The following is a 24,410-nucleotide window of genomic DNA, read 5'->3' as shown; positions in this document are numbered from 1 at the left end:
TTATAGACGAAATCGCAAGGCTGAGATGCGGAGGAAACATGTTGCCGCTTTAGACAAGACAAGGCTGAGCATTATGGAAACTGGGGACTATTACGATCAATGCTTCCATGGCTGTGAATTGCGCCATTATGTTCTATATACGATCGAAACTTTTCCAAGACCAGGTCAGAGTTTGACGCCAAATTGCCAACCAGACCGGTAAAGCCTCAAGGCTACCAAAAACCCAACGGTTGTCACAAGTGCCAGCCCAGAGAACAGCTGGACCCCAAGGTAGCTTCCAGTGCTTTTCAGGATAGCTCCAGCAATCGGGCTTCCACACAGGGATGCAACGGCGTTGAGAACCGATGACATACCCATTCTCGTACCAAAACGACTCATGTCCGTAGTCAGTGACGCCAGAATCACTGCAGGCATTGATATAATTCCTCCCGAAGTGAAACCCCAAGCGATGGCAAACACCACACTTCCAGCCGGGCCTCTGACAGCAATCCAACTCAAGGTTACAATGGCGCAAGACGTCGTGGCAATCAGCATCGTGTTTATAGGCCCAATCTTTCCAGCAAAGTACGACGGCGTGATTCGACCTGGGATGGAAGCCGCATTAAGGATGGCGACCAGATACAGCGCCAAAGTGCCATGTTGGACGCCATGAGCCAAAGCATAGGACTGCAGGTAAAACACGGGCTCAAAGTATCCAAAATAACTCGCCATGATCGCGCCGCAGTATAGCACATAGGGTATTTCTTTGAAAGCCTGCAAGTCGACCAGTGACCGCCTTGTACTCGCGACTCCTCGAGGACGAAACACGCAGATCGCAAATGCGCATGTTGCCAGGCTGATAAACCCAATGACGCGCGTCGCCCATCCGAAGCCTATCTTTGGCTGCAGCTGCTGGAAGATAATCGGATATAACGTCCCTCCGAGACTGCTCCCTGAGGTGACGATACCGGTGGCGATGGCCCGCTTCTTGGAGAAGTACCTGGGAAGTAGCGCCAGTGAAGGAATGTACAGGAAGCCCGTGCCCATACCGATCAGCACGCCTTGCGAGAGCATGACTTGCCAGTACTTTGTACAGAGACTAGTGAACATCCAGCCCAGCACTATCAGTGTACTGCCTGAGATGACTAGGGTTCTGAACAGACCCATGTCGTACAATGGTCCAGCAATGACACCCACCAGGAGGATCATGAATGATTGAGTCGAGCCGATCCATGAGATTGTGTCGGGAGACAGTTCAGTATAGCCGATGGTTTCGTAGTATGTCTGGTAAACGCCGAATGTATTGATGATGCCCCTGAGACAGATGTTGGTCAGTAAGGAGCGTCTCGTCGAGTGATGACTCGAGTGCTACGCAAAGCTGTGCAAGGACTGACCAGGAATTGAAGAACAGGAGCCAAGACCCAGCAACCTGGAGCCATGCTATGAAGCCGCCGTCCGGAACATGTTTTTGGTCGTTCTGCCCTGCCAGAGCATCTGCGCCGGTGATCTCGACAACTGCTGGACCCTGATCATGCTGCTCGCGTTTCTCCTGCACAGGGTTGTCGCTGTCGTCTTGACCTGGTTGGATCGCAGTCATGGCCGTGTTGCCTCAAGATCATACTTCTTTTCCTCCAGAACAGAGCGACTTGCTGAAGCTATATAGGCACAAGGGAAGGGTGACAGAAAATATCCAAGGCAAAAGGCGTACTCACCACGAGAAGTGGGGGACCGCTAGGACCTATGAGCCTTCGTACTGCGTACATCTTTGTGGATCAGATCCAGTACGAGCTTGTTGCATGCCGATTGCCGGCGGTCGCTTTCCGTCGAGTCAAGAATACTCGAATACTACGCTGGACGAGCCGTTCATGATGATGCCGTCGAAAGAATCACATAGGCGTCTGCACGATACTTACCGCATTGCTGAATCAAGAGAGAGCAAGAACGAAGCCAAGATTGCTTGGTTGGCAGCCAGTGCCTTGTATGGCTCCAAATACGTACTAGTCTCGGCCGAAAGCCCAGCCTCGCATGTGATGAAGAGTACCCTGATGCGATTGAGAGCAATGATAAGAACTATAGCAAGTGAATGGGGCGAGAAAAAGGGTCAAGGAAGGATGAGAGTGGGTCATCTGGGGGATATTATTCTTTATCTGGAAGTCATCGAGGTATTGCGCAACCCTCGAGTAAACGCTTCGCTTTTTGTACATGATATCATGTGAACGCTCACTGCAAATTCAAAGCCAGACTGTCATGACGTCGTGAAGAGCATGAAAATGCTTGCTCTCGTGATACCTGGGATGATATCTGGTATGCTCCAATTTCTTCTGTATGTTCGTGCTCCAACCCCTGTGGAAGCTTGATCGTCTGCATCCTAATAGAACCTTATACGTTTCGCAGTCCAAGACCGATATTGCCACCACTACTGGCCCTGGTGAAGTCCGAGGTAATTGAGCCAGCACTCATGCTACTCGTCCCTGTCCGCGGCGAGGGCAGTGGCGGCGTAGGGGATTTCGCGAGGTGGTCGAACAGCAATTGCCTCTTCGGAGTCGGTAACGCTGGTGGCATCGGAACGTCGTGTTTCGTGCTGATCCTGCCCAGACCTTTGATCGCCTGGCCGATACTTTCGCTGCGACGGCGCAAGTTTGAGAAAGATTTCTTGCGCTGCATGGACCGTGTGTCGTCACCAGCATTGTCCTCGGCTGGTGGTGTTGGGAGAGAGGGGAGCGCCGTCATCAACGCATTTTTGTGGCTGCCAGAACTCGACGTGCTCATTGCGGTCGAAGGGCGTGTCATGACAGTAAAATTGTGCGCGTTGTTGGAGAAGGCCATGGATTTGAGCGTGGAAATGGCCTCGACCCCAGATATACTGGCTGTTGAAGGCCGGCTATGGTGACTGGAAGCATGGGAAAAAGTTCTTGAGTGAGTGGCAGATGTAGGTGTTTTGATCAAGTTTTTGATGCTGCTCATGCGAGCGTGGTTGAGGGCTATCGACAGCCGAGGAACATTTGACCTTCGCAATGTTCTGGCTTTGGACTCTTTCCAAGCGGACGCGGAAAGAGGAAGGGATTCCTGGCTCGCGTTGGCAATGAGCTCGATAGCATTTGCTGGCAGATCTGGGATCTCGAAAAGAGTCGCCTCGGCTGCGGGAAACCCAGAATGCGATGAACTCGACGATGGGCGTCTAGCTGGTCGTTTGGCCGGCTGGGGAAGTTCTTGGGACAACGGACTCTGCGGCGTTGTGTTTCTCCGTTTCCCGCCTTTCGATATGCTGACAATTGATATGAGAGATGGCCTCGTTTTCGGCTGCCGGAAAGAGATAGGCGTTGCAGTCTCAACAGGCGAGAATGATTCATCGATGTCAAGGTCCGCACTTAATGCTTCTGATGGTACTGGAGAGTCCAGAACCATGGAATACCGATCATATCTGAAGTCTGCCCACGATGCCAATGACGCCTGGAGGACTGGTCGTGGAGACGGAGGAACGACAACACGTTCGTCGCCCAGCGCCATCTCTAGGACTCCTTCATCTTCGGGTGTTTCGATTTTGAGGGGGAGCTCAGTATTAGTTTCGTAAGGGTTCGGCTTGCCGAATGTTGCTCTGTGTGGGTGAGGCTCGTCCGGGGTTAAGACACTGCGCTCAGAAGGTGTTTCGACCGACGACTCTCGATCAAATTGCTTCCCATTCATATTCATGTGGTCTGGCGAATTATCCCGTGCATCGTACAGATCATCAGTCGCATCATCGTAGATGACAATCCTCCTCTTGTTTTCTGGATATCGTTCCTGTTCCAGTTCGTTCTGCCGTTCTCTTTGGTGAAATTTCCTTCTGCGTACGGAGGCCGAGCTCATTTTCTTTTCTTTCAACGCTTGATCCATGATTTCTGCAGGGCTGACTTCGGAAGATGATGCATCAAGATGTCCGGAAGATATGTATGCATGTTTCGGAAAAGGCATTGCAGCAACATTGGAAAAGTTCTGAGGAAAGTCTAGAGAGTCTCTAGACGGGGCTGGAGACAGCTGTCACCTGGAACTCTAACAGTAACAGGGTCCGTCTCATGTGGGCAGAGGATGCGACAAAAAGAGTACAAAAGCAACGGGAACAACCTGAACAGGCATGCCAGGGTGGGTAAGCGATCGGAGTGTGAACAGGACCCTCGGTTACGAAGATGCACGAAGTGGATACAGGCAAGCCACAAAAAACCACATCTTGCTTAAAATGTAGGTCACCGACCGGGGGGTTTGACAGTAGCTCGATCCAACCAAGGACCATCGTTTCCTGAAGGAGGATAAAGAACGATTTGCCCTTGCAGGAAGGGAAAGGCGGAGAATAGAGGAGAGACGATCTCAACGCAGAAGACGAGATTGCAGGAAGTGATGTTCTTCTGGTCGGGATTTTTGAATGAAACCGTCCACACCGTCGCCGGTTTGCTGCAAGGTCCAAGGGGGGGAAGTGGAGTCAACATCAAGCCCAGCGTTTCATCGCGAGCACATCAAGACATCTTGACACCTTGAGTAGCGGTGTGATGGAGCTGTTCGCTCTAGACTTTGGCATTCGATGAACAAGCAGCACGAAGATGCCGAGAGATGTCCTCTCGAGTTCTGTGTGTTCACTGTTGACAGGAAGATGACAATGTGACTCTGATATTGACCGCCTGGATGGCAATCGGTGGAGATCAAGGCCGTACCATGGTAAACTTAGTAGTTACGTACTTTAGTAGCAGGGTCGCTTGCATTGCGTCTTCTGGGGAAATTCCAGGGACCGGGGCCGTCCAGGGCCGTGCAGCGGCAGTCGTCATGCTCCAGGCCTGCGAGGTACTTGTACCAACTTGGTGGGCCAATGCAAGCATTTAAACCCGCCCAGCTCAGAGGTGCGCGCGGGAAGACGTGATTGCCAGTGTGACAGAGGCTGGAGAATTGGCCAACCACCAGCTATACGGCACGCGCCCAAGGTCTATAGAAAGACCAGGACCGGTGAGGCTCGAGAAGCAGTCATCCGTCCATGACGGGCTAGCAAACAGTTTGGCTTCTCCAAGGCCGGAGATCATGGGGCCACCAGGATGGTCGGGTTTCGTCCAGGTTTGGAGAGAGCTTCAGATCCTGCATCCTGGTGTCATCTACCATTCCATACTCGTACTCGCAGTAGCATTGTGGAAAAGCCCGGCCCAGCTGTTTGATACTATGGTATGTATGCAGACCACGTGCCAATTGACCTGTCTCGACACTTGTTGGTAGCGGGCTTCACCTTCTCTTTCGGGGCCCTCATGATGGGGCTTTTAGGGGCTTGTAAAAATTCCCAGCCTGTCTCTCCCGGTGGGTTTCCACTCCTATGTCTTCCCGAGCTAAGAAAGGATCTCCAGGACATACATAAATTCGCCGACAATCATCATCTTGAGAGACTGGGTAAAATTCGTGACCTCGTTGCTTTCTTTTTGCCCTCAAGTGCCTTGCCACCCTTGCCAAATTTTTTAACTGTATGGCGCGTCAAGCTCAAATTGCTTCATGAATATCATCGCAGCACACCAAGTGCTAGCACTGCAAGGTAACCTCTCGTCATCTCGGCTACTCGATCAACAAGATCCGTCCTCCGCTGATCGCGCTCATGGTCTACTGAACGGGACAAGCTCTGTCTTACCTCGACGTAAACGCTGTATCACTAAGTGCTGGCGAACCGGACAAGGATGCGGACCACTGTCGCTACTATTCTTGATTCAAGTTGTGCAACTTGAGATCGGAGATCCCATCCTGTTACCACGGAATGCGCTCGATCCGGTATTTGTTTTGGTCGGGATGCTCTTCATATTCGGGAAGTTGACATCAAGGTAGAAATGGATTGTACTTCCAAGGACTGTGTGCGAGCACATTACGCACATCATGCCGTTCATTATGCTCATCAATATGTGGCACCTAGTGTGGCACATTAATGTTGGGTTTCGTTCCACTCCATCATCCATCCTTTGACCACCTGCGCCAGCTGTTTCTGAGCTTGGACTACTGGAGGGGGCGGTAGCTTTGCCGTTGTCTCATTTGGAAACAGTCCATTTTCTTCCCAGTGGTGTACCGCCCCGGCGATAAGAATGACAGGCTCGCTTGCGTTGCTCGTTCGGTTCAATTGATCAGGAACGTCCAGGGTTGCGAGTGGTGTCACAGGACGCCAAGGGTCGGCTTCTCCTCCCACAAGCGCCAGTCGAGGGTATGAAATGTTGAAGCCGCCATACTTGTTGATGGCTTTGACGTCTGGAGGGGAAGTTATGTTGAATGCCAACCGGCAGACAAGCGTCAAATAATCCAGCGTCAACAGCCGCGAGATCAGAGGAAGTTTGTTCTTTGGCACACCAGAACCGGTCTGGATGTACCCGAATTCATTGCAGTATTGGTAAGCCCATGACAAAGCATTATAGTTGTCCAGACTCTTGTCCGTATACATTGGGGCAGATGCATTGTGGTTGTTGTAGCACTCGTTCAGACTCGGTCGATCGCACGACGAAACACCATAGCTGTTATTGGTCCAAGCCATGAAATTCAACATGCTCGTGGTCAACGTCTTGGACTCATTGCCCCAACCTCCAGCTTCGACCAGAGATGACGCTGCTGACGACATGGCTTTATAAGAGGGCCACAGGACCTTGTTCGACGTTATATTTCCACAATAGTATTCGAAATCAGGGACGTTGACTGCTGGATCCCAATTCCTACTCTGCCATCCGCCAATGCCGTAGGAAGCCAGGTTGGCAAAGTCGTCGTTGTGAGTAAGGGTTTCCATCCCGAAGCCTGTCTTCAACTGTCTGACGGTTGCGGTGTCATTCTCCATGAGAATGTTGTCGAGGATGTTGATGAGCTTCATCTGAGTTTCGATGCATGTGGGAGGACCGTATTGGCGGATCGGCTCATAATATTGCCAATAATCATATATGGCCTCGGTCACGCCGGACGAGGAGATGGCGCCGAAGTACAGGTCCGGATACAGCTTGCGCATGAACGCAGCAAATCCGCCGGCATACGAACCTCCATATGTGATGTATGGTGTATGAGGAGCGGTCAAATTCATATGCTCGAGGCCCGGAAAGACGATGTGCGACGCAAAGTATGCTTGATCGGCCAATGCTTGTTCAGTCGTGAGGAAGCGAAGACTCTTTGTCGTCAGGTTTTTGGTCGGAAAGCTTGTGCCATAGTATCGATGCTCAAGGACGACGCCGATGCCGTTGGTCGCGTTGGCTAGTTGTGCAAGGATTCCCTTCTGCAGAAATGGCAGTCGCCCGGTTGCATCAGCTTCGCCGCTCTGCAGGACAATGACTGGACCGCCCGGCTTGTAATGCGAGGCATCGAAGAAATATCTCAAGTTGAATGACGCGTTCGTGTGAGGCTCATATTTGGTTTCATTATGGAAATGGTCCACAGGGACAGAGATATTGTGAGCAGGATACAGCTCAGTAGGATCAATGTCGTCGTGTGGGCGCAGGCTATGCGGCGCCGGCGCAATTATTCTTTCTTGTGTTAGCGATTCCTTGAACGTGACGGGCTCTACTTACTTTGCGAGCGCAGTGCCGCAGAAAGCGCCTGCAATGAGTAGAAAAGCTCCTTTCATGCTGGGATGAGTTCAACCGTAATACATGAGAATGAGACTGAGGGGAGGATCAACGGGCAATATATGAGGAAGAGACCTCCATTGACCAGACGAATACTTCTGTTGACGGTGCATCTCGAAATTTAGGCTCTACTCTTTCGCAGGATTCTGGTTAATGGCGATTAGAAATGTTACCTTGTTAACGATACCTAGATAGCGATTAGGAAGGCCATGAAGCAATGACCGCATTGTGCGCAGCGCGATGCAACGTACAGGGACCATGTCCTTCTAATAATGGGAAGGTGTCACGATGCATTGGAAGTCTGTGGAGGAACAAGGCGAAGGTACAGCCTATCCGAGCGAAGCTGCGGACGATTGACATCGAGCTTGAGAGCGATCCTGTGATCCTTCCTCCACATAGCTCCTCTCTAGAACTGCGGAAGATGTGCTCGCTGGGACGCGCCCGGCGTGGCAGTGGAGGCGCCTGGAGATAAGGTCGACAAGCACCGTCTCATGGGCAGTTGGACCTCGCATTCAACATCAGGCTCTCGTGCCACCAAAACTGTCCTGGCTCCTGTTTGTCGTCGAAAGGCATCCTGGCGCCAAAGCAGTTGAGCCTCGTATTGAACAAGAGGCTTTCCTGCCACACAAATTGTCCTCGCTGCTGTTGGTGTCGAATGGCACCGTAGCGCTAAATTCCACGATTTACTTGTACCCATGAGACCATAGTAAGAATCTAACTCCGTGCCACAACATTCATTCCAAGCATGCTTGTCGGACCAGGGTTGAATCTGAAGTTCCTTGGGAGTCACCACATTCATGATAACTCGAGGATCGCACTGTAGAGAAAAGATGAAGCCTGCAATTGGCGAGCGTGGATGTACCTCGTATTCTCTCCTTCCTAATCGAGCCATGATGCAGCCAAGATGCCTCCGCTCTGTTCTCTAGGTGATTCTCAGCTTAGAGCACATAGTACTAGTATATCAAAGGGCGGATGCTTGCACAGCACACTTCACTTCTATTCTCCCCTTCTTTCTTTGCCATGTTACTGCCCATTGGCCAGTAATACTCGACCACCGTCAACACACAGGCACCGCCCATCGACATAAGCCTGAGTCCCCTGAAGTCAGTACGGTTGATCTTGACCAGACTGAAGGCCAACTTACTCCTGCTTGGCTGCTCAAATATAAGATGGCTCCTGCGATATCTTCCATGTTTCCTATGCGCCCGGCTGGCATTGCTTTGAAGAGCTCCGCAAATTGATTGCCACCCTCCTGGACAGGGTTCATCTTGCTTGGAACAACTACACGAAACGTCAGCCATCATCTCACCACATTCTCGACTTAGGAGTACTTACAGCCAGGGTTGATGGCATTGACTCTGACATACCCTGCAGGTCAAGCCCGTCAATATCTTCTTCGAAGCAATACTATACGCACACCAAGTGGAACTCACATTTTGCAAATTTGCTGGCCAGCAAAGGAACGAGGTGGTCGATGGCCGCCTTGCTAGTGGCATAACTGGTCAAGTCAATGTTCGTACAGTTATGCATGCTCGCACAGCTGCTGGTGATGATCATGACCCCTCGACCTTCATCTCTTCCTTTCCGACCATTTCCAAGCTCAAGATCGCCCGCTGCAACCAGCAACTTCAGCAAAGCCACGGCTAAGAAATAATGCGCCGTCACATTAACCCGGAAAGTGTCGTCCCAATCTGAATGCTTCGATGACCATAAAGATGCTTGCAGTTCGTCTAAAGATGCCGTCTTCACATTGCACATCTGAGGAGGATCTCTCCTGATGCCAGCGTTGGAGCATAAAATGTCGAGGTGAGTCTCATGTTTTTCGATCTCCCGTGCAATAGCGACAATGCCTTCTTTTGAAGAGACGTCTCCTTCAAGTCTGCGGTCGCCCTAGGTCAGTAAAAGTTCTTGAGAAATACCGTTTCACGGTTTACCCTACAGCTGTCCCACCGGACGCTTTGCCGAATTCCAACAATTCAGTCACTGCCCCTTCGATATCATCGGTTGGCAAAGCAGTCACATAGACCTTTGCGCCATTCGATACGAGGCCCTGAGCCTCGTCAGCTTTGAGTGGTACTCTTTATTCCCAGAGTTACCTTTGCAATCATCAATCCGATCCCGCTACATCCTCCAGTCACGAGGGCCACCCGCCCTTTGACACCGAACAAATCCGTCACAGACAAGGTCGACATCTTCCCTACGTTGCTGGAGGACGGATTTTGCAGAGGCTAGACGCGTCTAAATGCAACATTATGCTGGAACGATGATCTGCGATCGTTTCCGCCACGAAATTTCAGGTCGTGCTTCTCCGTCCGGTGGACCGACCCTCTTCGCACAAGTCCGCCCGGCCGAGTTCAGAGGACTCCTCATGTATTGCTCACTACTGTGTACAGTGGATTAACGAACAATATAAACGTGCCCTTGGACCAGCAACTGGCCGCTCCTGCATCTGGGACAGTTTGAGAAAAAAACAACAAGACCCAGAAGTAGTTGCTCACTTTTTCACAGCAACAGACATGGTGCCAACAGTGAGCGGCCTATTGCAGGCTATCAACCATGATTACACGATATGGATCGTTGGAGCAACGCTTCTTGTCTTTGGTCTATACTGGGTCAGTGCCAAGTACTACACACTTGAAAGGCTACTCGACTAACTGTGACAGTGGTCGACGTTGACCGACATTCCTAAGATCAAAGGAATTCCAGAAATCCCTGGAGCATTACCAATCTTCGGCCATCTCCTGCAGCTAGGTCAAGATCATGCTACCGTCTGCGAAGGCTGGTGGCGCAAGTACCGTCAATCAGTCTTCCAAATCCGTCTCGGCAATACTCGAGCAGTCGTGGTCAACTCATTCGAAGATGCTAAGCAAATGCTTATCGGCCACCAAACTGCCGTGATCGACCGCCCTACGCTATACACCTTCCACGGCGTCATCTCGTCCACGCAGGGCTTCACCATCGGTTCCAGCCCTTGGGACACCTCGTGTAAGAACAAGCGCAAAGCAGCCGGCCAAGCTCTCGGCCGACCCGCCATGCGAGGCTACTTCGACATGTTCGACCTCGAATCCTACTGTATCGTCCGGGACATTTTCCGCGACAGCAAGAACGGCGAACTCGAGATTGGCGTGCGTCCGTACATCCAGCGGTACGCCCTCAATACCACACTGACGCTTTGCTACGGCATCCGCATGGATAACGTCTACGACGAAATGCTCCGCGAGATTCTGCACGTGGGCTCTGCCATCTCCCTCCTCCGCTCTGCGTCCGAAAACTTTCAAGATTACGTGCCTGTGCTGCGGTACTTCCCGAACAATGAGAAGAACCGACGGTCCAAGGAACTCCGCGACCGCCGCGACAAGTACCTGAATTTCCTCCTCAACAAGGTCCGGGAGATGATCAAGAAGGGCACGGACAAGCCGTGTATCAGTGCAGCCATCCTGAAAGACCAAGAGACCAAGCTGACCGGCGTTGAAGTCTCCAGTATCTGTCTCTCGCTCGTGTCTGGTGGATTCGAGACCATCCCCGGCACACTGACGTCGTGCATCGGGTCACTGGCTACGAAGGAAGGGCAGGAATTCCAGGACCGCGCGTACACAGATATTATGCGGTACTATCCCGACGTCAAAGCCGTATGGGCCAACAGCTTCCAGGAGGAGAGGGTGCCGTATGTGAACGCCATAATCAAGGAGGCCGCGCGGTACTACACAGTCAGCGCCATGAGTTTGCCGCGCAAGACGGTGACCGAGGTGGAATGGAACGGCGCCAGAATCCCGGCTAAGACGATGATCCTGATCAACGCGCAGGCCGCGAACCACGACGTCGACCACTTCGGACCGGATGGCGCCGTGTTCAACCCGGAGCGATGGCTGAACGACGAGTTTGTCATGAAGCCGTCGAGCGGCGTCGCGCCGGAGGAGAAGCCCGCACAGGGGATCCAGCATTTCAGTTTCGGCGCCGGCTCGAGGGCGTGCAGTGGCCAGTTCATTGCGAGCAGGCTGTTGTACACGGCGCTGATCAGGTTGTTGACGTGTTATAAGATCGTGGCCAGTGACAGTGAGCCGCCCAACACTGACTACGTGGATTACAACCAGTTCAAGAGCGCGCTGGTCGCGATCCCGAGGGACTTCAAGGTCAAGTTGATCCCCAGACACGACGAGAGTGTGATCAAGGAGGTCATGGCCGATGCGGCCGAGCGCACGAAAAATTACTATGCCGAGGAAGATTAAGTAAGTATCGTGAGATCTGCATGTTTTTTCGGGGGTTTCTTGGATCGTTCTGTTCACTGGGTCTATCTAGATGATATGCCATGGGCGCCACGGTTGAAGAGGGAGGAACAAAGGTACCAGTACTAGTATCTAGCATTGATGACATGAATGAGTATAATAAAAAAAGGATGTCCTTCAAACCGACCTGGTCTGGTGTGCGACCGTAAGATTTAGCCACCGGGGCGACGCATCGTGTGCCATTATTCCCGAAGACACGGCTTGCCCACCGAGGCTTAAGTGTACACTGCGATCTCAGATGACGGCCTTGTCTCGACGAAAGCCCTGCTTGTCGCTGAGAATCATCGTTGTTGAGGGACAAGACGGGACGGTACCACCTCCAGCAACAGCAACCTCGGTCGGTGGGTGGCAGGAGTCTTTGGGTCTCTGACTCTCTTGATATCCCATTCCTCTCGAGACAGAGACCGCTCCTCAAGTCCTTCAGTCCGTCCTTGAGACAAGACTTCCGTTGCTGTTGTCCGTTCCCCACAAGGCCCATAACCGTAACGCAACTTTGCACTTCAAGCTCAAGCAAAGCATGCGCGGCTCGTGGGCGACACAGACTCCCATCTCCGGCCCCCTATCCTAGCTAGCAGGCACCTGACAGGGACGGAGAAGGTCTCATCCGCGCACTTGCTCAGACCACATGCAGAGGGTGTTCGTACACAGTGAGGACAGGCCCCAAAACAAAGTTACTCGTACCAACGCCGAAGCTGGTGCTGTGTGTCGTACCTAATACTAGTAGTCCGTGGTCCTACTAGTGAGTGTGGTAGGTATCTGCGGACATTTCCGCGCAACCCCATTTTCTTTTCTTTTGGCCATCTTGGTTCTCCGGGGGGGGCCTGTTACGGTAGTTAGATCTCGCCACGATCTCGTCGAAGCCCGCCCCGAGGGGCGTATATGGTAGTAGTAAATGGGACCGCGCGTGGTGGAGAGGGGGAGGGACTCACTAAACTTAGTAAACGTGTAAAGTAAAGTGTCGTGAACCTGTGAAGTAAAGTGAACGACTAAGTCGTCGGAGAAGAGCACGACTGCCACTCTCTCGCCTTGTGACGCCTCGATGCATTATTTGCTGGCCAGATGCAAGGGACGTCGAATGATTGGCTCCAATCTCGCGATGGGAGATGTGCTTATCATAGTCTCGCCCAGATTTCGCGGGCGATAAGCAATAGCTTCTTGATGGGCAGAGTCGGCAACGGCAACGGGAGGTTGTGCTGGGTGGATATATTCAAGCTTTAGGGCTTGGTTTTATGAGTTCTCGTTGCTGTTCGCTTCTTTCCGCCGTTGGGACCAGCGGCACAGGTTTCCTTTCGATTGCAGAATTGTTGTCGAGATCTTTGTAAGGCTACATCCAGTCCGACAAGACGCCTTGAAAGGAACGACTGACAGAGTTCGCGTGCGAGGATTCAGGATTGGCGGATTCCATTTGCTGGGTTCGGCTGGGTGGCACACCGGACTCACCTTGTACAGGCATTGAGACGGGAAGAAATAAAGCAAAGAAAAGGACGAGATTCCACGTGTGAAAACGTGTTCGGTCAAACGGCACAAAGACCTAGGTACCTCTTGTTCATCCAGACACGTAAACACCGGAGTGCAATTGGAAGGATGGCACCGCCGAACTCAGCGCCCTCAGACCTCGACGTCGATGTTCTTATCGTCGGGGCTGGGCCTGTTGGGCTCAACCTTGCGTATCAGCTTCGGCGATTCTCATCACCGCCTGTAGCATCTGGGGCGAAACCGATTTCCGTCCACATCATCGAGAAACATCCGAAACCGATGCAGGAGGCATTTGGGCGGGCCGTCACTTTCTGGCCTCGCTCGATGGAGATTTTGTCGCAAATGGGCCTCGGTGATCAGATCACTCAGCAGTGTGTCGCGGTACGAACGTCGGCAGCATACGACACGACTGGAACCGAGGTGTTTGGGCGGGGATGGAGTTTCTTGGAAGGCATTGAGGATACGAGATTCACGTTCGCCAGCGTATTGCGGCAGAAGTTTGTCGAAGATATTTTCCGCGCCGAGTTGAAGAAGCTTGGCGTCGAGGTCAGCGAGATGAAGAGCTTCGCCAGCCTCGAGGTCGATGAGTCTGTGGCTCCGGGCGAGAAAGGTAGGGTCAAGGCCACCGTTGTCGACACGAGTGGTGGAGAGGGTAATGAGAAAGAATATACAGTCAGATGTCGCTATGTGATCGGTTGTGATGGCTCCAGAACTGTGGTGCGAGGAGCCGCGGGTATCGAGTCGGATGGTGATCGGACAGAGGACAAATGGGTGAGGATCGATGGTGTGTTGAAGAGCACGACGATGCCGAAGCCGAGGTCCTATGGGGCCATTGAAAGCCCGATATATGGAAACGTGCTTTGGATCCCGCTGGATCATGGAGCGACCAGAATTGGCTTCGCACTGAACGAGGACAGGAGAAAAATGTACAAAGAGCTGACCCAGGAAGTGTACATTCAAGAGGCCAAACTTTCAGTCAAACCGTTCGACATAGAGTACGAGAGGGTCGACTGGGCCAGTGTGTACAGTGTCGGACAGCGTGTTGCACGCACATTCTGGGCGAAGGGAGCCGTCTTTGTCGCAGGAGATGCAGCACACAGTCATAGCTCTGGAGCGGGACAGGGCATGAACGCCGGCATGCATGATGCAGTCAACCTCGGCTGGAAGCTTGCACTGGTCCTGACCGGCGTACTAAAGCGTGACGTGTTGGAGACATACTCTCTGGAAAGACAGCCGAACTCGAAGAAACTGATCAAGTACGATGAGGATATCAGCGTTCTGGTGTCTGGAAGATTGCCCAAGGACTACTCAGGAGACCGGAGCGAAGATCCAAATGTCGTTCTGGGGAAGATTTTGCAGCAGGCGAAGGGATTCAATACTGGACTCACCATTGGGTTCGAGCCAAATGTTGCGGTAATGCGAGACGACAGCGCGGTGGACGATCTATCGAATCTGGTAGCAAAGCGATCCATCATTCCAGCTCCAGCCATTCCAGGCTACCGGGCACCAGATGTTCAAGTCTTGACACCAGCACTGTGGGAGCCTGTGTGGTTGCAAACTCTGATGGCGAACTTGGCCCGGTTTTATGTTTTGGTGTTTGTGGGCAAGTCAGCCAAGGCAAAGGAGCTGTTCATGACGATGAAGATGGATATCCAGAAGAATCATCGCCTCTCACCCAGCAAGGCCCCCATAACGGAAGCAAAGACAAATGGTGTTCACTTGAATGGAGAGTGGTCTCTAGCCGAAGAGTGGCCTGTGGACTTTGTGACCATTCTGCCAGAGAAAGTCGGTAATGCTTGGTTTGAGCTTGGGACGGATCCGTTGGGCAGGGTATATTACGATGGCGACGGCAGCGCAAATAAGAGGTATGGCGTAGATGCCGAGACAGGAGCTGCCTTTGTGCTTAGACCGGATGGATGGATTGGAGCGAGATTCGAGCTTGGGTCGGAGGGCGTTGTTGATGGTATAGAGTCTTACCTTGGAAGGCTGCTTCGCTAGACACTGCAATAGAAGATATTTGTGTACAGTAACTTGGTTTCCTAAGTTTCCTCATGGCATCCAACTTCAAGTGTCCCTGTTAGGTGTTACGGCGACGCGGGTACACGCGTGGGGACGCGTGGGACGCAAGTCGCGTCCGACGAGACGCGTGTCCACTTTAGGAATAGCTTCTAGGCGGACATGGGCGCACTGATGACGGAACTTCTTATCAATATTCATCTCGCCATAGGTTTGGCGCAGTGGGCGCACGGTTTGCGATAGCGAGCTCGGCAAAGTCAATGCGGGCAATGACTTTAGCTGCATTCGACAGAGACGGCTGCAGAATGGGGATCACTTCTTCTTCGATACGGAGTACTCTGTGGCATATACCCTTGTCACGGCATCAGTATGGACGGCTTCGACCTCCTTGTCATCAATGGCATTGTCGTGACAGCCTCTGACACGGCCAACTACGACATCGCCATCAAGGATGGCAAGATCGCCTTGCTGGCTCCGCCGGGCGTGCTTGCGACAAGTAGTGCGAAGAAGGTGATCGATGCAGAAGGCGGCTATGTTATGGTGAAGAAGCTCAGCTATCGGGATTGAGGTATGAATGCTGACACTCCCCCAGCCCGGCGGTATTGATTGCCATGTCCATCTTGAGGAGCCTGCACTGTTTGGAGGTAAAGGAAGGAGTTCGGACAACTTCGAGACGGGTGAGCCTGGACATTTACAAGAGGCGGGAACAAGAGCTGAATCGTGGAAACAGGCACAAGAAGTAGCATTTGTGGAGGAACAACCACCATCGTGTCCGTCGTCACCTCCAATTCTTTGGTCGCCTTCTGACTGTGTCAACCAGAGCGTTTGCGCCTCAGCCAAAGACCATACCCTCGCTCCTACAATGTCTCGAAGACACCCACGCTCGAGCGAAGGACAATTGCTATACCGACTACTCATTCCACCTGCTGGTCGGACACCCCGGCGAGCAAGCATTGTCGGAGTTCCCTCGCCTGCGCGAACAAGGAGTCTCTTCACTGAAGATCTATATGACATATGCCGCACTGCAGCTCCGAGACGATGAGATTCTTGATGTGTTGCTGGCTTCGAGGAAAGAAGGCATCACAACTATGATTCACGCAGAGAATGGGGATGTGTTGAACTGGATGACAAAGAAATTGGAAGAAAGGAAGCTGTATGCGCCAAAGTATCATGCTACATCCAGGCCGCAGATCGTCGAGACTGAAGCCACCAACCGAGCAATTGCCTTGGCAGAGTTGATGGATGCGCCCATGTGAGTTGCAATCGCCATGACCCTGGTGAATCCACAACAGCTAATCCTCCGTCTAAGTCTGGTCGTCCATGTCTCGTCTCCGAGCGCTGCTGCCCATCTGCGGAATGCTCAAACTCGTGGATTACCAGTCTATGCCGAGACTTGTCCTCAGTACCTCTTTCTCACCCGAGACCACCTGGACAGGCCAGACTTTGAAGGCGCGAAGTGCGTCTGCTCGCCTCCGCCCCGAGAATCGGCAAATGACCACGAGGCGATCTGGCTGGGCCTTGCCAATGGCACCTTCACAGTCCTTTCCTCCGACCACTGCCCATTCATGTACGACGATTACGAAAAGGGCAAAAAGTCAATCATCAGCAAGGAATACCCCGAAGGACGGTTCAGCGGGATTCCGAATGGATGTCCCGGGATTGAGACACGCCTTGCCTTGACGTTGAGTGCGAATAGGTTGCCCCTGCAAAAGTTTGTTGAAGTCACCAGCACCAACGCGGCGAGATTGTACGGGCTATACCCGCAGAAAGGGACGATTCTGCCTGGTGTTAGTGATGCCGATCTGACCATCTGGTATCCTCCTGGCGAGTTGGGAACATTCAAGCTCACCAACTCTATGCTTCACCACAACGTAGATTATACACCCTTTGAGGGCATGGAGCTGAACCAGTGGCCGAGATATACCATTCTCAGAGGGGAAGTGGTATGGGACAGAGACAACGGGGGGCTATTGGGCAAGAAAGGTTACGGACAGTTCGTGGCAAGAGGCAAGAGTACCCTTCCGGGACCGAGGAAGGAAGGAGATTGGGATGTCAGTACTTTTTGAATGGAGATCAAGAATCATTCCACGGAACTCGGTCTTTCAAGACTCATTTCCTCCCGAGAACTTCTCATATTGCTCTGATATGCCCAATCCTGGCATTTACGACCGCCGTCTGACCCAATGCAGCGACCTGTGTAATGAGAATTGCTGATGTGTTCCACTGAAGCTGTGACTAAAGCCGAGGCATCATCTTACGCGGGGAAAGTCCTGGGCGGAAGGCCTATGATGGCCCCTCAAATATACGAGTAGAAAGCCACCATATGGCACGACAAAACGGCGATGACAGCCCAGATAGTCAGCAGGACTGCAAGACTTATTTTTGAACTCCCTGTCTCTTGACTTCTCAGCCCTGTTTCCCTTAGTATACCACCTGAAGGCATGATATCTGCCGATACATTCAACATCTATTCCAGAGCAGTGGAAAGGAAACCATTGCCGGATGACCCTACCACTCGATCGGATGTCGAGCACGTTCTGGAACATGGATACGTCGTGATTCCTGACTGTTTCACAAAAGCAGAGGCTGAAGAAGCTCGCGGTGAGATCGCTCGCTTGCTGGGAAAAGACCCTTTGGGAGGCCGAAATAGCTTCGAAGGACTAAGCACGAACCGAATATACTCGCTTCTCAATAAAAGTCGGGTTTTCGACAAGTTTGTCATTTTGCCTCGAGTACTGGCATTGAATGATTACTTTCTCGACCCAGGATACCTGCTATCAGCTTTTCATACCATCTCCATCAACCCGGGAGAAAAGGCCCAGCCATTGCATCACGACGATGGGTATATACAGTTTCCGCGACCCAGACTACCGTTCGGAGCAGCTATCATGGTAGCTTTGGATGAGTATACAGCGACTAACGGTGAGATCACCTGCATGGTCTGGACGTCACCCGGACCGTCGCTGATTGATGACAGGTGCCACGCGAATCATTCCCGGATCACATAAATGGGGCAGTTCACGTCGCGGCAAACCAGAAGAGACCATCGCCGCCTTATGCCCTGAAGGGGGAGTTGTATACTTTATTAGTACCTTGTGGCACGGGGGAGGTGCCAATGTATCGGATCGTCCTCGACAGAGTGCGACGGTGCAGTACTGTAATCCTTATATCCGGCCAATCGAGAACCAAATTCTGGCAGTCGATCCTCGAAAGCTTGACAGGATTCATCCGCGGATCGTGGACATGATGCAATACAAACACATGGAGCCCTTCATGGGATACGCTGATGGCATGGGCCCGCGTCGAGCTGCCAGGAGGTTGGTGAGATGGCTACAAAGTGAGATCGATGAGTCTCCTCCCACCTTCGCACACGAGGCTCGAGACACCAAATTATAGGAGCAGACAATGTGCGGTCGATTGGTTTGCCACTATGGTTGGAGCTCGTAAGGCTGACGTCGCGTGATAACCTTGGAAGGATCGAGGTATTTATTTTGTATTTTGTACGGAGATACCTTGGGTATGACCTATCTTCGTACTGCTGATAAGGGTTCTAATGGGGCATTAGAAGACCGTCCTCAAAGTGACAAACCTGGTGTCTAGAAAAGAGATGCCTCTGATGGCGCAGTCTTCAGCAGGGCATTATGCGTATAGGTTGGTGGTATACACAGTATTCCGTACCTGGTAGGGTGAGCACTGGTGAGGTTTTCTTCTCAGTCGGGTATCAGCGGCTTTTGTCAGCAGGGCGGGCTTACTCAGCGCCTACAGGGGCCGTTGGTGCCCATTTAAGGCACAAATAGGTAAAGAGGGAGCGGATCCCCGGCTACGTAATGGGTGGGTGGGTGATTAGATTAGACACGGGAAGTTGGAGACTTGACAGCGAATTGCGGCTGTCGAGGAGAAAAACAAATGGCACCCAAATGGCATTGATGGCACCAAAGCCTCCGGCAGCAAGGAATTAAGCATCTCCTCTCATTCTTGTCTGAAGCATCCATTCTGCGACGCTCCAGTCTTCATATTCTTTAGGAACCTCTATCATAACTACATTGTCCAGATGTCTTGCGTAAGAATGACCAGAACTTTGTAGAGGTGGATGACTGCGATACGCTTGGTACTGGCCATACCCGAAGCAGACCGATCGGCTCACCTCACAATCTCCCTCATTCTCTTCTTCCTGCTTCACCGATGCTGAACCTGTGAGGCTATCGACTTCTTCTGCGTCGCGCCAATGGCTTCGTCGCGACCAAACTCGCGCCGCTATGGCGCCAACAGCAGCGCCGATACCGAACCTTTCCCTTCAATGCCCGAATCCTCCACTGGCGAGCCCAGCTCCTACTCGTCCCCAACAACGACAACGACAACAACAACTACGACTACCTACACATCTCGTGGCAGACCCTACACAATTACCACTACACAGCCTGCGACTCAGGCTCCCGTGACGGTCACGTCCTCCTCCGCCGGCGCTCCCTTTCCAGGTCCAAGCACGCGCACGACTGTCACGACGCCTCCTCAGCGAACAGTCGTATCGACCTCACCTCAGATCAACCGTCGACCCATTGGTATAAGGAGATTGCCGTCCACAAACCTACGGCAGGATCTTGGTGAAGCGAATGGTGGTGCCAGCGGAAATGTCAGCAGGGCATCATCTGGGCGCGGACGCAGCAGCTCAGCACCGCAGCATCTCCAAGTTAATGTGCAGGGTCCGAGTCTGACCAGGCAGTCAACGAGACAGTCCCTTCTGCCGACCGTGGAGGAACATTCCACGGCAAATGCAACAACAGACAGAGATAGCATGAATGTGGTTGCCGGTACCCCAAATCGAAGACGCAGCGTCAGTAACGCCGCGCGGTCCGTGATAAGCAGATTTAGCGACCATTCAAGAGAACGACAGGAAACTGAATACGACTCGGATGTGGTGGATCTTCTGGATGTGCTTGGTACGTTGTTTCTGATGCTCGAGACATAGTGTGTGCTGATTCTCCGCAGACCCTGAAGTTTCGACCCTTACCTCCCTTACAAACGTCCAAAATTCCTTGTTCGTTCCAGATCTGGGCCGATGGGTCAACAGACGACCGACATACGACCTTAGCAGTCGGCGGTCGACCGTGAGTCGGCGGCCCCCAACAATTGAAGAGAAGGCGCCTGTGGCCATGACCCCCATCGAGAGCGCCGACACCCGGCCTGAAGGGACTCCCGCAGGCGAAGGAGCAGAAGGTGAAGACGTTTCTAGAACCGGGACAATGCAGCGGACGTGGTCATGGCAACGGAGACCCGAGATTGATCGGACGCACAGTATATCTTCAGTGGTGACCGATTCCCACTACGCGGTCTTGCCCCATGGCGTCTCGCTCGACGGCTGGAGCGAAGAGGACAAGGAAGCCTTGGACGACCATGTACGGCATATGCTGCATTCCAAGAAATCGAAATTCAAGTATGGGATGATCGCATTTGGAAAATATGTTCGAAAACGTCAGTTGTATGCTTCCCAGCGTTCAGACACATTTGCTTACCATTGCATAGCCCTTGGATTCTTTGTCACGTTGTATGCGACTCTGATCACACTGTTTGGTCTGGCTTGGGTATTGTTCTTGATTGGTATGTGTGTGTTCATCCAGCGAGCGCGTGGTGGCTGACAGCGATATCCAGGATGGATTTACGTTGGAGATCGAAAATCCTACATCACCGATGTCATCGATAATGTGTTGGTCGCTCTTTTCGCCGTCGTTGGTGACGGACTTGCACCTTTCCGAGCGGTTGACACTTACCACATGTGTTACATCGCCCACTACCACCACCTCACCTGGCGTTTGAGGAGGGAGAAGCAACTGCCAAAACTTCGTGACCACAATGATCTACCGGCCCAACCCGAGAAAGAGGCTGATCCTGAGTCTGTGAAGCCCGACGATGCCGAGTTTTCTGTCCTGAGCCCTCAACAACAGCAGCGGTTGATCCATCACCAAGCCAAGTTTTCCAAGTCCCACTCCTTCTACAAACCGCATGAGACGGCGACTCACTTTGCTTTCCCGTTACGACTGCTTGTTGCTATCGTCGTGCTGCTGGATTGTCATTCACTGTTGCAGATTGCTCTTGGAACATGCACCTGGGCCATCAACTACCATGTTCGACCTCAGGCACTCACAGCGACCATCCTGTCCTGCTCTATCACCGTCAACATCACCGCCGGTATTCTTATCAGTATCGGCGATCGGAGGACAAGGAAGAAGGATGTAGCTGAGAAAATGGCGAGACAGCAACTAACTGCCACGGCCATCGAGAAGGTCGAAAAGCACAAGAGGGATAGAGAGGAAAGTCTTCGTGAGGCAGGGTCGCGGGAAAATTTCGAGGTGATTGACGAAGAGACAGCCGACCAGGTCAGGTTGAACTCGAAATGAGCACAGATACTGCTCACCACTCGCTTTTGATCAGCATTTTGAAGTGTGACGCTGGATGATGTGGCTCCACAACTCTATAATCATGGACCTTGCGTATTGTTTATGGCCATCCGTCTGTTGCCTAGTGGTGTGCTATCCTGGCAGTCTGAATCACTCTTTGGGTTTGGTGCGTCCAATATATGGTCAGATATCACACAATGGCACCAAAATTTTGATCAGAATCCGCTCGTCACGAGCAAGGGTATCATCACTCCATCTAACAGATCAGACAGCTGCCTAACAAGAGAGAGAATTGATCATCATTGCAGGCAAGGAGCGGCATCTACTCTGATGGCCAAGGCTTGAGTATGCCTGATTGCAGTCATATCCTACCTATGGTAGGGATCGAGTGGAAAAGCAGACGCCGAGACATGGTGAACATCCTGCATTGTCAGTCCTGTGATGGATTCGCGAAGACAACCTTCAGGGTCACAGATCAGTCCGTCTTGCTGAGAAGAGATGCAGTGTGGCATAGTGCCATTCCGAAGCGCAAAGAATCCTGCTGAGGCAACGCCCATGGCACCACTATTTCTGGGGTTACGGGCGCAAAAGAAGATATAGGTTCTGATTACATGACAACCTGCTCTTCCCTGACAAAGCTGGAGAAGTCGCACCAACACATCTTATCTCACGATCATGCTATGTCAGATTCCAACACATCCCAACACTCCAGCGTGCCGCGGCCTTTGCCGAGACGTCGAAGTTAGCTTGCCCAGCTCAATTGTCTGATGCCCTATGACGATTACCCGACTGAAAGCTGCCGTTGACTTTTGCGTTGGTTGCAGACCGCAAGCCGCACATTCGACTTCCCTTTCCGCCGCTGGGCCCGGCAAAGCTCTCGTCAGATGTTTTGGTTCTCGGTATCTCCCTATGGGTGCCTAGAGTAGGTAAGCGAATTGGAAGAGGACCCGATGATCAGCCATAGATGACAAGAAGGTGAATGGAATGTCGGCCAGGGAAGACAACGACAACGTTTGGTGTTTTTCAACGGCAATGACTATGTTGCAAACTCCTGGTTAAGACTAGTCTGCATGTGCTCGGAATCGTATTGACAGGTTGTGGTGCAATGCACGGATGATTATGCCTATCTTCGACTATGAAAATACAGTACTGGCATGATGTCCGGATATCCCCTAGTGATACCCTGTGAATCGCAGTTCCTCCTTAACCGACGGATCGTGGCCTGACATGACATGATGAGGGTATCATATGAAGAAGTGGCCTCCATCGATCTCAAAGGCGCTCACATCTTGACATACATCCAAGAAGAGCGTTTGGAGTTGTTCTTTCATGAATCTAGGGCACGAGCATTTTGGAAAGACTGCCTGGCGTATGGCACAATTACTGTGGTGATTCTCTAGGAGAAAGGTGTCAAGAGTCAACCCGTGCCTGTGTTTGGAGGAAGGGACGTTTTAAGCAGAAGCAAATCCCAGGGCATCAACCACCAAGCTGACAACATTTTGTAGCCGGCCAAACTCACTTTGGCGCAAGGCTCTACAGCAATGCCGCACACGCAGAGCGGTAGCACTTCTCAACAACAACAACCGTCGCGGCCTCAGTCTGCTCGACAATGTCCATCAGAGAGCATTTCTGCAACCTGTATTTGCTGCTTCTCGTCGGATCTTCCGGAACTCTCGCTATGGTCGCCAGATCATGATGAGATGTCACCTTCGTGCACGACATTGGCTACCAGTAGCTGTGTCGACACACCCACTTGCGAGGCGTTTCAGCCCATCTTTCTGGACGCATTCCTCAAAGGATCGCCATACCTGCTGGGCATGAATCAAGAAATATCCTGCGTCAACCAAGAGTTCGGAGGCGACTCCTGGCTTTCGGGTGGCGGTGAAAGCTTCTTGGTCGATCAAACAGACTTGAACGTAACAAGTCTCACAACGGTCTCTCACACCGTTCTGGGACCTATCAGCTCTGTGGCCAGTAAGAATGAGGTTAGCAACCCCCTTCACTAGGTCTTCTTTCCAACGACGAACATCCTGATAAGCCAGCGCTAACTTCTTGCATTGGACACGCACAGAGACGAAAAGCGCAGAACCGAGCCGCGCAAAGAGCCTTTCGGATTCGACAGCAAGAGGCGCTCACCGAAGCCAGGGCCAAACTGCGCAAGTTGCAAGACGAGATCAAAGAAGCCAATGCAACGAAGGACCATTATCAGCGCCTTTTCCAAGATCTCACGCTTGAATATGAGAAACTGCTCAATAAATTCGAAGACAGCTTCGGGTCGATGCGCAAGACTTTCAACAAGTCGTGACTCGTGAGTGGGCATGACTTCGTTGGGGTGGCATGTTGGTACTACTCGTGATGTTTTGGCCCTTTGACGGAGTACTAGTACATTTAGTAGTTTCCTGAGGAGGAGTGGAATAACAGTAAAGGGCAAGCGTACGGGCAAGGGCAAAGTCGACGGCAGGGATTCGAAGGACCATGCATCTTTTAATAAGGACACCGCATCTAGAAACAATCCACGAGCAGTGAAAGGTCCGGAATGGTTACTAACGTGAGGTGGAGGTAGGCGTCTCCTTAGTCAGCCATGTGGTGTGCAACAATATCACAGTGTTCAGTTGTTCAAAGAGGCCACACGCTCAAACAGGTCAAAGGGTCATCCCTGTCGTGACTCGTTTTCAGACTTTCCC

General features: G+C 52.1%; 10 protein-coding genes across 10 annotated transcripts; 6 read left to right on the top strand and 4 right to left on the bottom strand.

The window, feature by feature from the left end:
• Nucleotides 1–164: 164 nt before the first annotated feature.
• PV05_02424 (uncharacterized protein) lies at nucleotides 165–1,605 on the bottom strand. Its single transcript, XM_013462997.1, has 2 exons — nucleotides 1,374–1,605; nucleotides 165–1,294 (listed from the first exon to the last, which is right to left on the bottom strand). The coding sequence occupies exons 1-2, from the start codon at nucleotides 1,574–1,576 to the stop codon at nucleotides 166–168; spliced, it is 1,332 nt and encodes a 443-aa protein (XP_013318451.1). The 5' UTR covers nucleotides 1,577–1,605; the 3' UTR covers nucleotide 165.
• A 581-nt stretch (nucleotides 1,606–2,186) lies between these two features.
• Nucleotides 2,187–4,063, bottom strand: PV05_02423 (uncharacterized protein). The gene has a single exon (XM_013462996.1). It carries the CDS (start codon nucleotides 3,928–3,930, stop codon nucleotides 2,359–2,361), a length of 1,572 nt encoding a protein of 523 aa, XP_013318450.1. The 5' UTR covers nucleotides 3,931–4,063; the 3' UTR covers nucleotides 2,187–2,358.
• Nucleotides 4,064–5,252: 1,189 nt separating this feature from the next.
• Nucleotides 5,253–7,558, bottom strand: PV05_02422 (uncharacterized protein; the record flags this gene model as incomplete). Its single annotated transcript, XM_013462995.1, has 2 exons — nucleotides 5,253–7,457; nucleotides 7,503–7,558. 2 exons carry the CDS (start codon nucleotides 7,556–7,558, stop codon nucleotides 5,894–5,896), a joined length of 1,620 nt encoding a protein of 539 aa, XP_013318449.1. The 3' UTR covers nucleotides 5,253–5,893.
• A 675-nt stretch (nucleotides 7,559–8,233) lies between these two features.
• Nucleotides 8,234–9,802, bottom strand: PV05_02421 (uncharacterized protein). Its single transcript, XM_013462994.1, has 6 exons — nucleotides 9,656–9,802; nucleotides 9,494–9,609; nucleotides 8,993–9,438; nucleotides 8,895–8,927; nucleotides 8,704–8,840; nucleotides 8,234–8,648 (listed from the first exon to the last, which is right to left on the bottom strand). The coding sequence occupies exons 1-6, from the start codon at nucleotides 9,749–9,751 to the stop codon at nucleotides 8,583–8,585; spliced, it is 894 nt and encodes a 297-aa protein (XP_013318448.1). The 5' UTR covers nucleotides 9,752–9,802; the 3' UTR covers nucleotides 8,234–8,582.
• A 183-nt stretch (nucleotides 9,803–9,985) lies between these two features.
• PV05_02420 (uncharacterized protein) lies at nucleotides 9,986–11,937 on the top strand. The gene is made up of 2 exons (XM_013462993.1): nucleotides 9,986–10,171; nucleotides 10,223–11,937. Exons 1-2 carry the CDS (start codon nucleotides 10,076–10,078, stop codon nucleotides 11,783–11,785), a joined length of 1,659 nt encoding a protein of 552 aa, XP_013318447.1. The 5' UTR covers nucleotides 9,986–10,075; the 3' UTR covers nucleotides 11,786–11,937.
• A 1,117-nt stretch (nucleotides 11,938–13,054) lies between these two features.
• Nucleotides 13,055–15,338, top strand: PV05_02419 (uncharacterized protein). Its single transcript, XM_013462992.1, has 2 exons — nucleotides 13,055–13,160; nucleotides 13,232–15,338. The coding sequence occupies exon 2, from the start codon at nucleotides 13,427–13,429 to the stop codon at nucleotides 15,314–15,316; it is 1,890 nt and encodes a 629-aa protein (XP_013318446.1). The 5' UTR covers nucleotides 13,055–13,160; nucleotides 13,232–13,426; the 3' UTR covers nucleotides 15,317–15,338.
• A 207-nt stretch (nucleotides 15,339–15,545) lies between these two features.
• Nucleotides 15,546–17,424, top strand: PV05_02418 (dihydropyrimidinase). Its single transcript, XM_013462991.1, has 5 exons — nucleotides 15,546–15,874; nucleotides 15,927–16,011; nucleotides 16,065–16,104; nucleotides 16,155–16,586; nucleotides 16,644–17,424. Exons 1-5 carry the CDS (start codon nucleotides 15,704–15,706, stop codon nucleotides 17,398–17,400), a joined length of 1,485 nt encoding a protein of 494 aa, XP_013318445.1. The 5' UTR covers nucleotides 15,546–15,703; the 3' UTR covers nucleotides 17,401–17,424.
• Nucleotides 17,425–17,683: 259 nt separating this feature from the next.
• Nucleotides 17,684–18,811, top strand: PV05_02417 (uncharacterized protein). The gene is made up of 2 exons (XM_013462990.1): nucleotides 17,684–18,256; nucleotides 18,312–18,811. The coding sequence occupies exons 1-2, from the start codon at nucleotides 17,776–17,778 to the stop codon at nucleotides 18,728–18,730; spliced, it is 900 nt and encodes a 299-aa protein (XP_013318444.1). The 5' UTR covers nucleotides 17,684–17,775; the 3' UTR covers nucleotides 18,731–18,811.
• Nucleotides 18,812–19,559: 748 nt separating this feature from the next.
• PV05_02416 (uncharacterized protein) lies at nucleotides 19,560–21,726 on the top strand (the record flags this gene model as incomplete). Its single annotated transcript, XM_013462989.1, has 4 exons — nucleotides 19,560–20,271; nucleotides 20,321–20,803; nucleotides 20,855–20,929; nucleotides 20,981–21,726. 4 exons carry the CDS (start codon nucleotides 19,560–19,562, stop codon nucleotides 21,724–21,726), a joined length of 2,016 nt encoding a protein of 671 aa, XP_013318443.1.
• A 1,541-nt stretch (nucleotides 21,727–23,267) lies between these two features.
• On the top strand, nucleotides 23,268–24,031 carry PV05_02415 (uncharacterized protein; the record flags this gene model as incomplete). Its single annotated transcript, XM_013462988.1, has 2 exons — nucleotides 23,268–23,711; nucleotides 23,798–24,031. 2 exons carry the CDS (start codon nucleotides 23,268–23,270, stop codon nucleotides 24,029–24,031), a joined length of 678 nt encoding a protein of 225 aa, XP_013318442.1.
• Nucleotides 24,032–24,410: the final 379 nt, after the last annotated feature.

The sequence above is a fragment of the Exophiala xenobiotica genome (assembly GCF_000835505.1).
Source record: "Exophiala xenobiotica strain CBS 118157 unplaced genomic scaffold supercont1.2, whole genome shotgun sequence".
Classification (NCBI taxonomy): domain Eukaryota; kingdom Fungi; phylum Ascomycota; class Eurotiomycetes; order Chaetothyriales; family Herpotrichiellaceae; genus Exophiala; species Exophiala xenobiotica.
The sequence above is the reverse complement of the archived record's forward strand: the minus strand, read 5'-3'. Positions and strand labels throughout refer to the sequence as shown.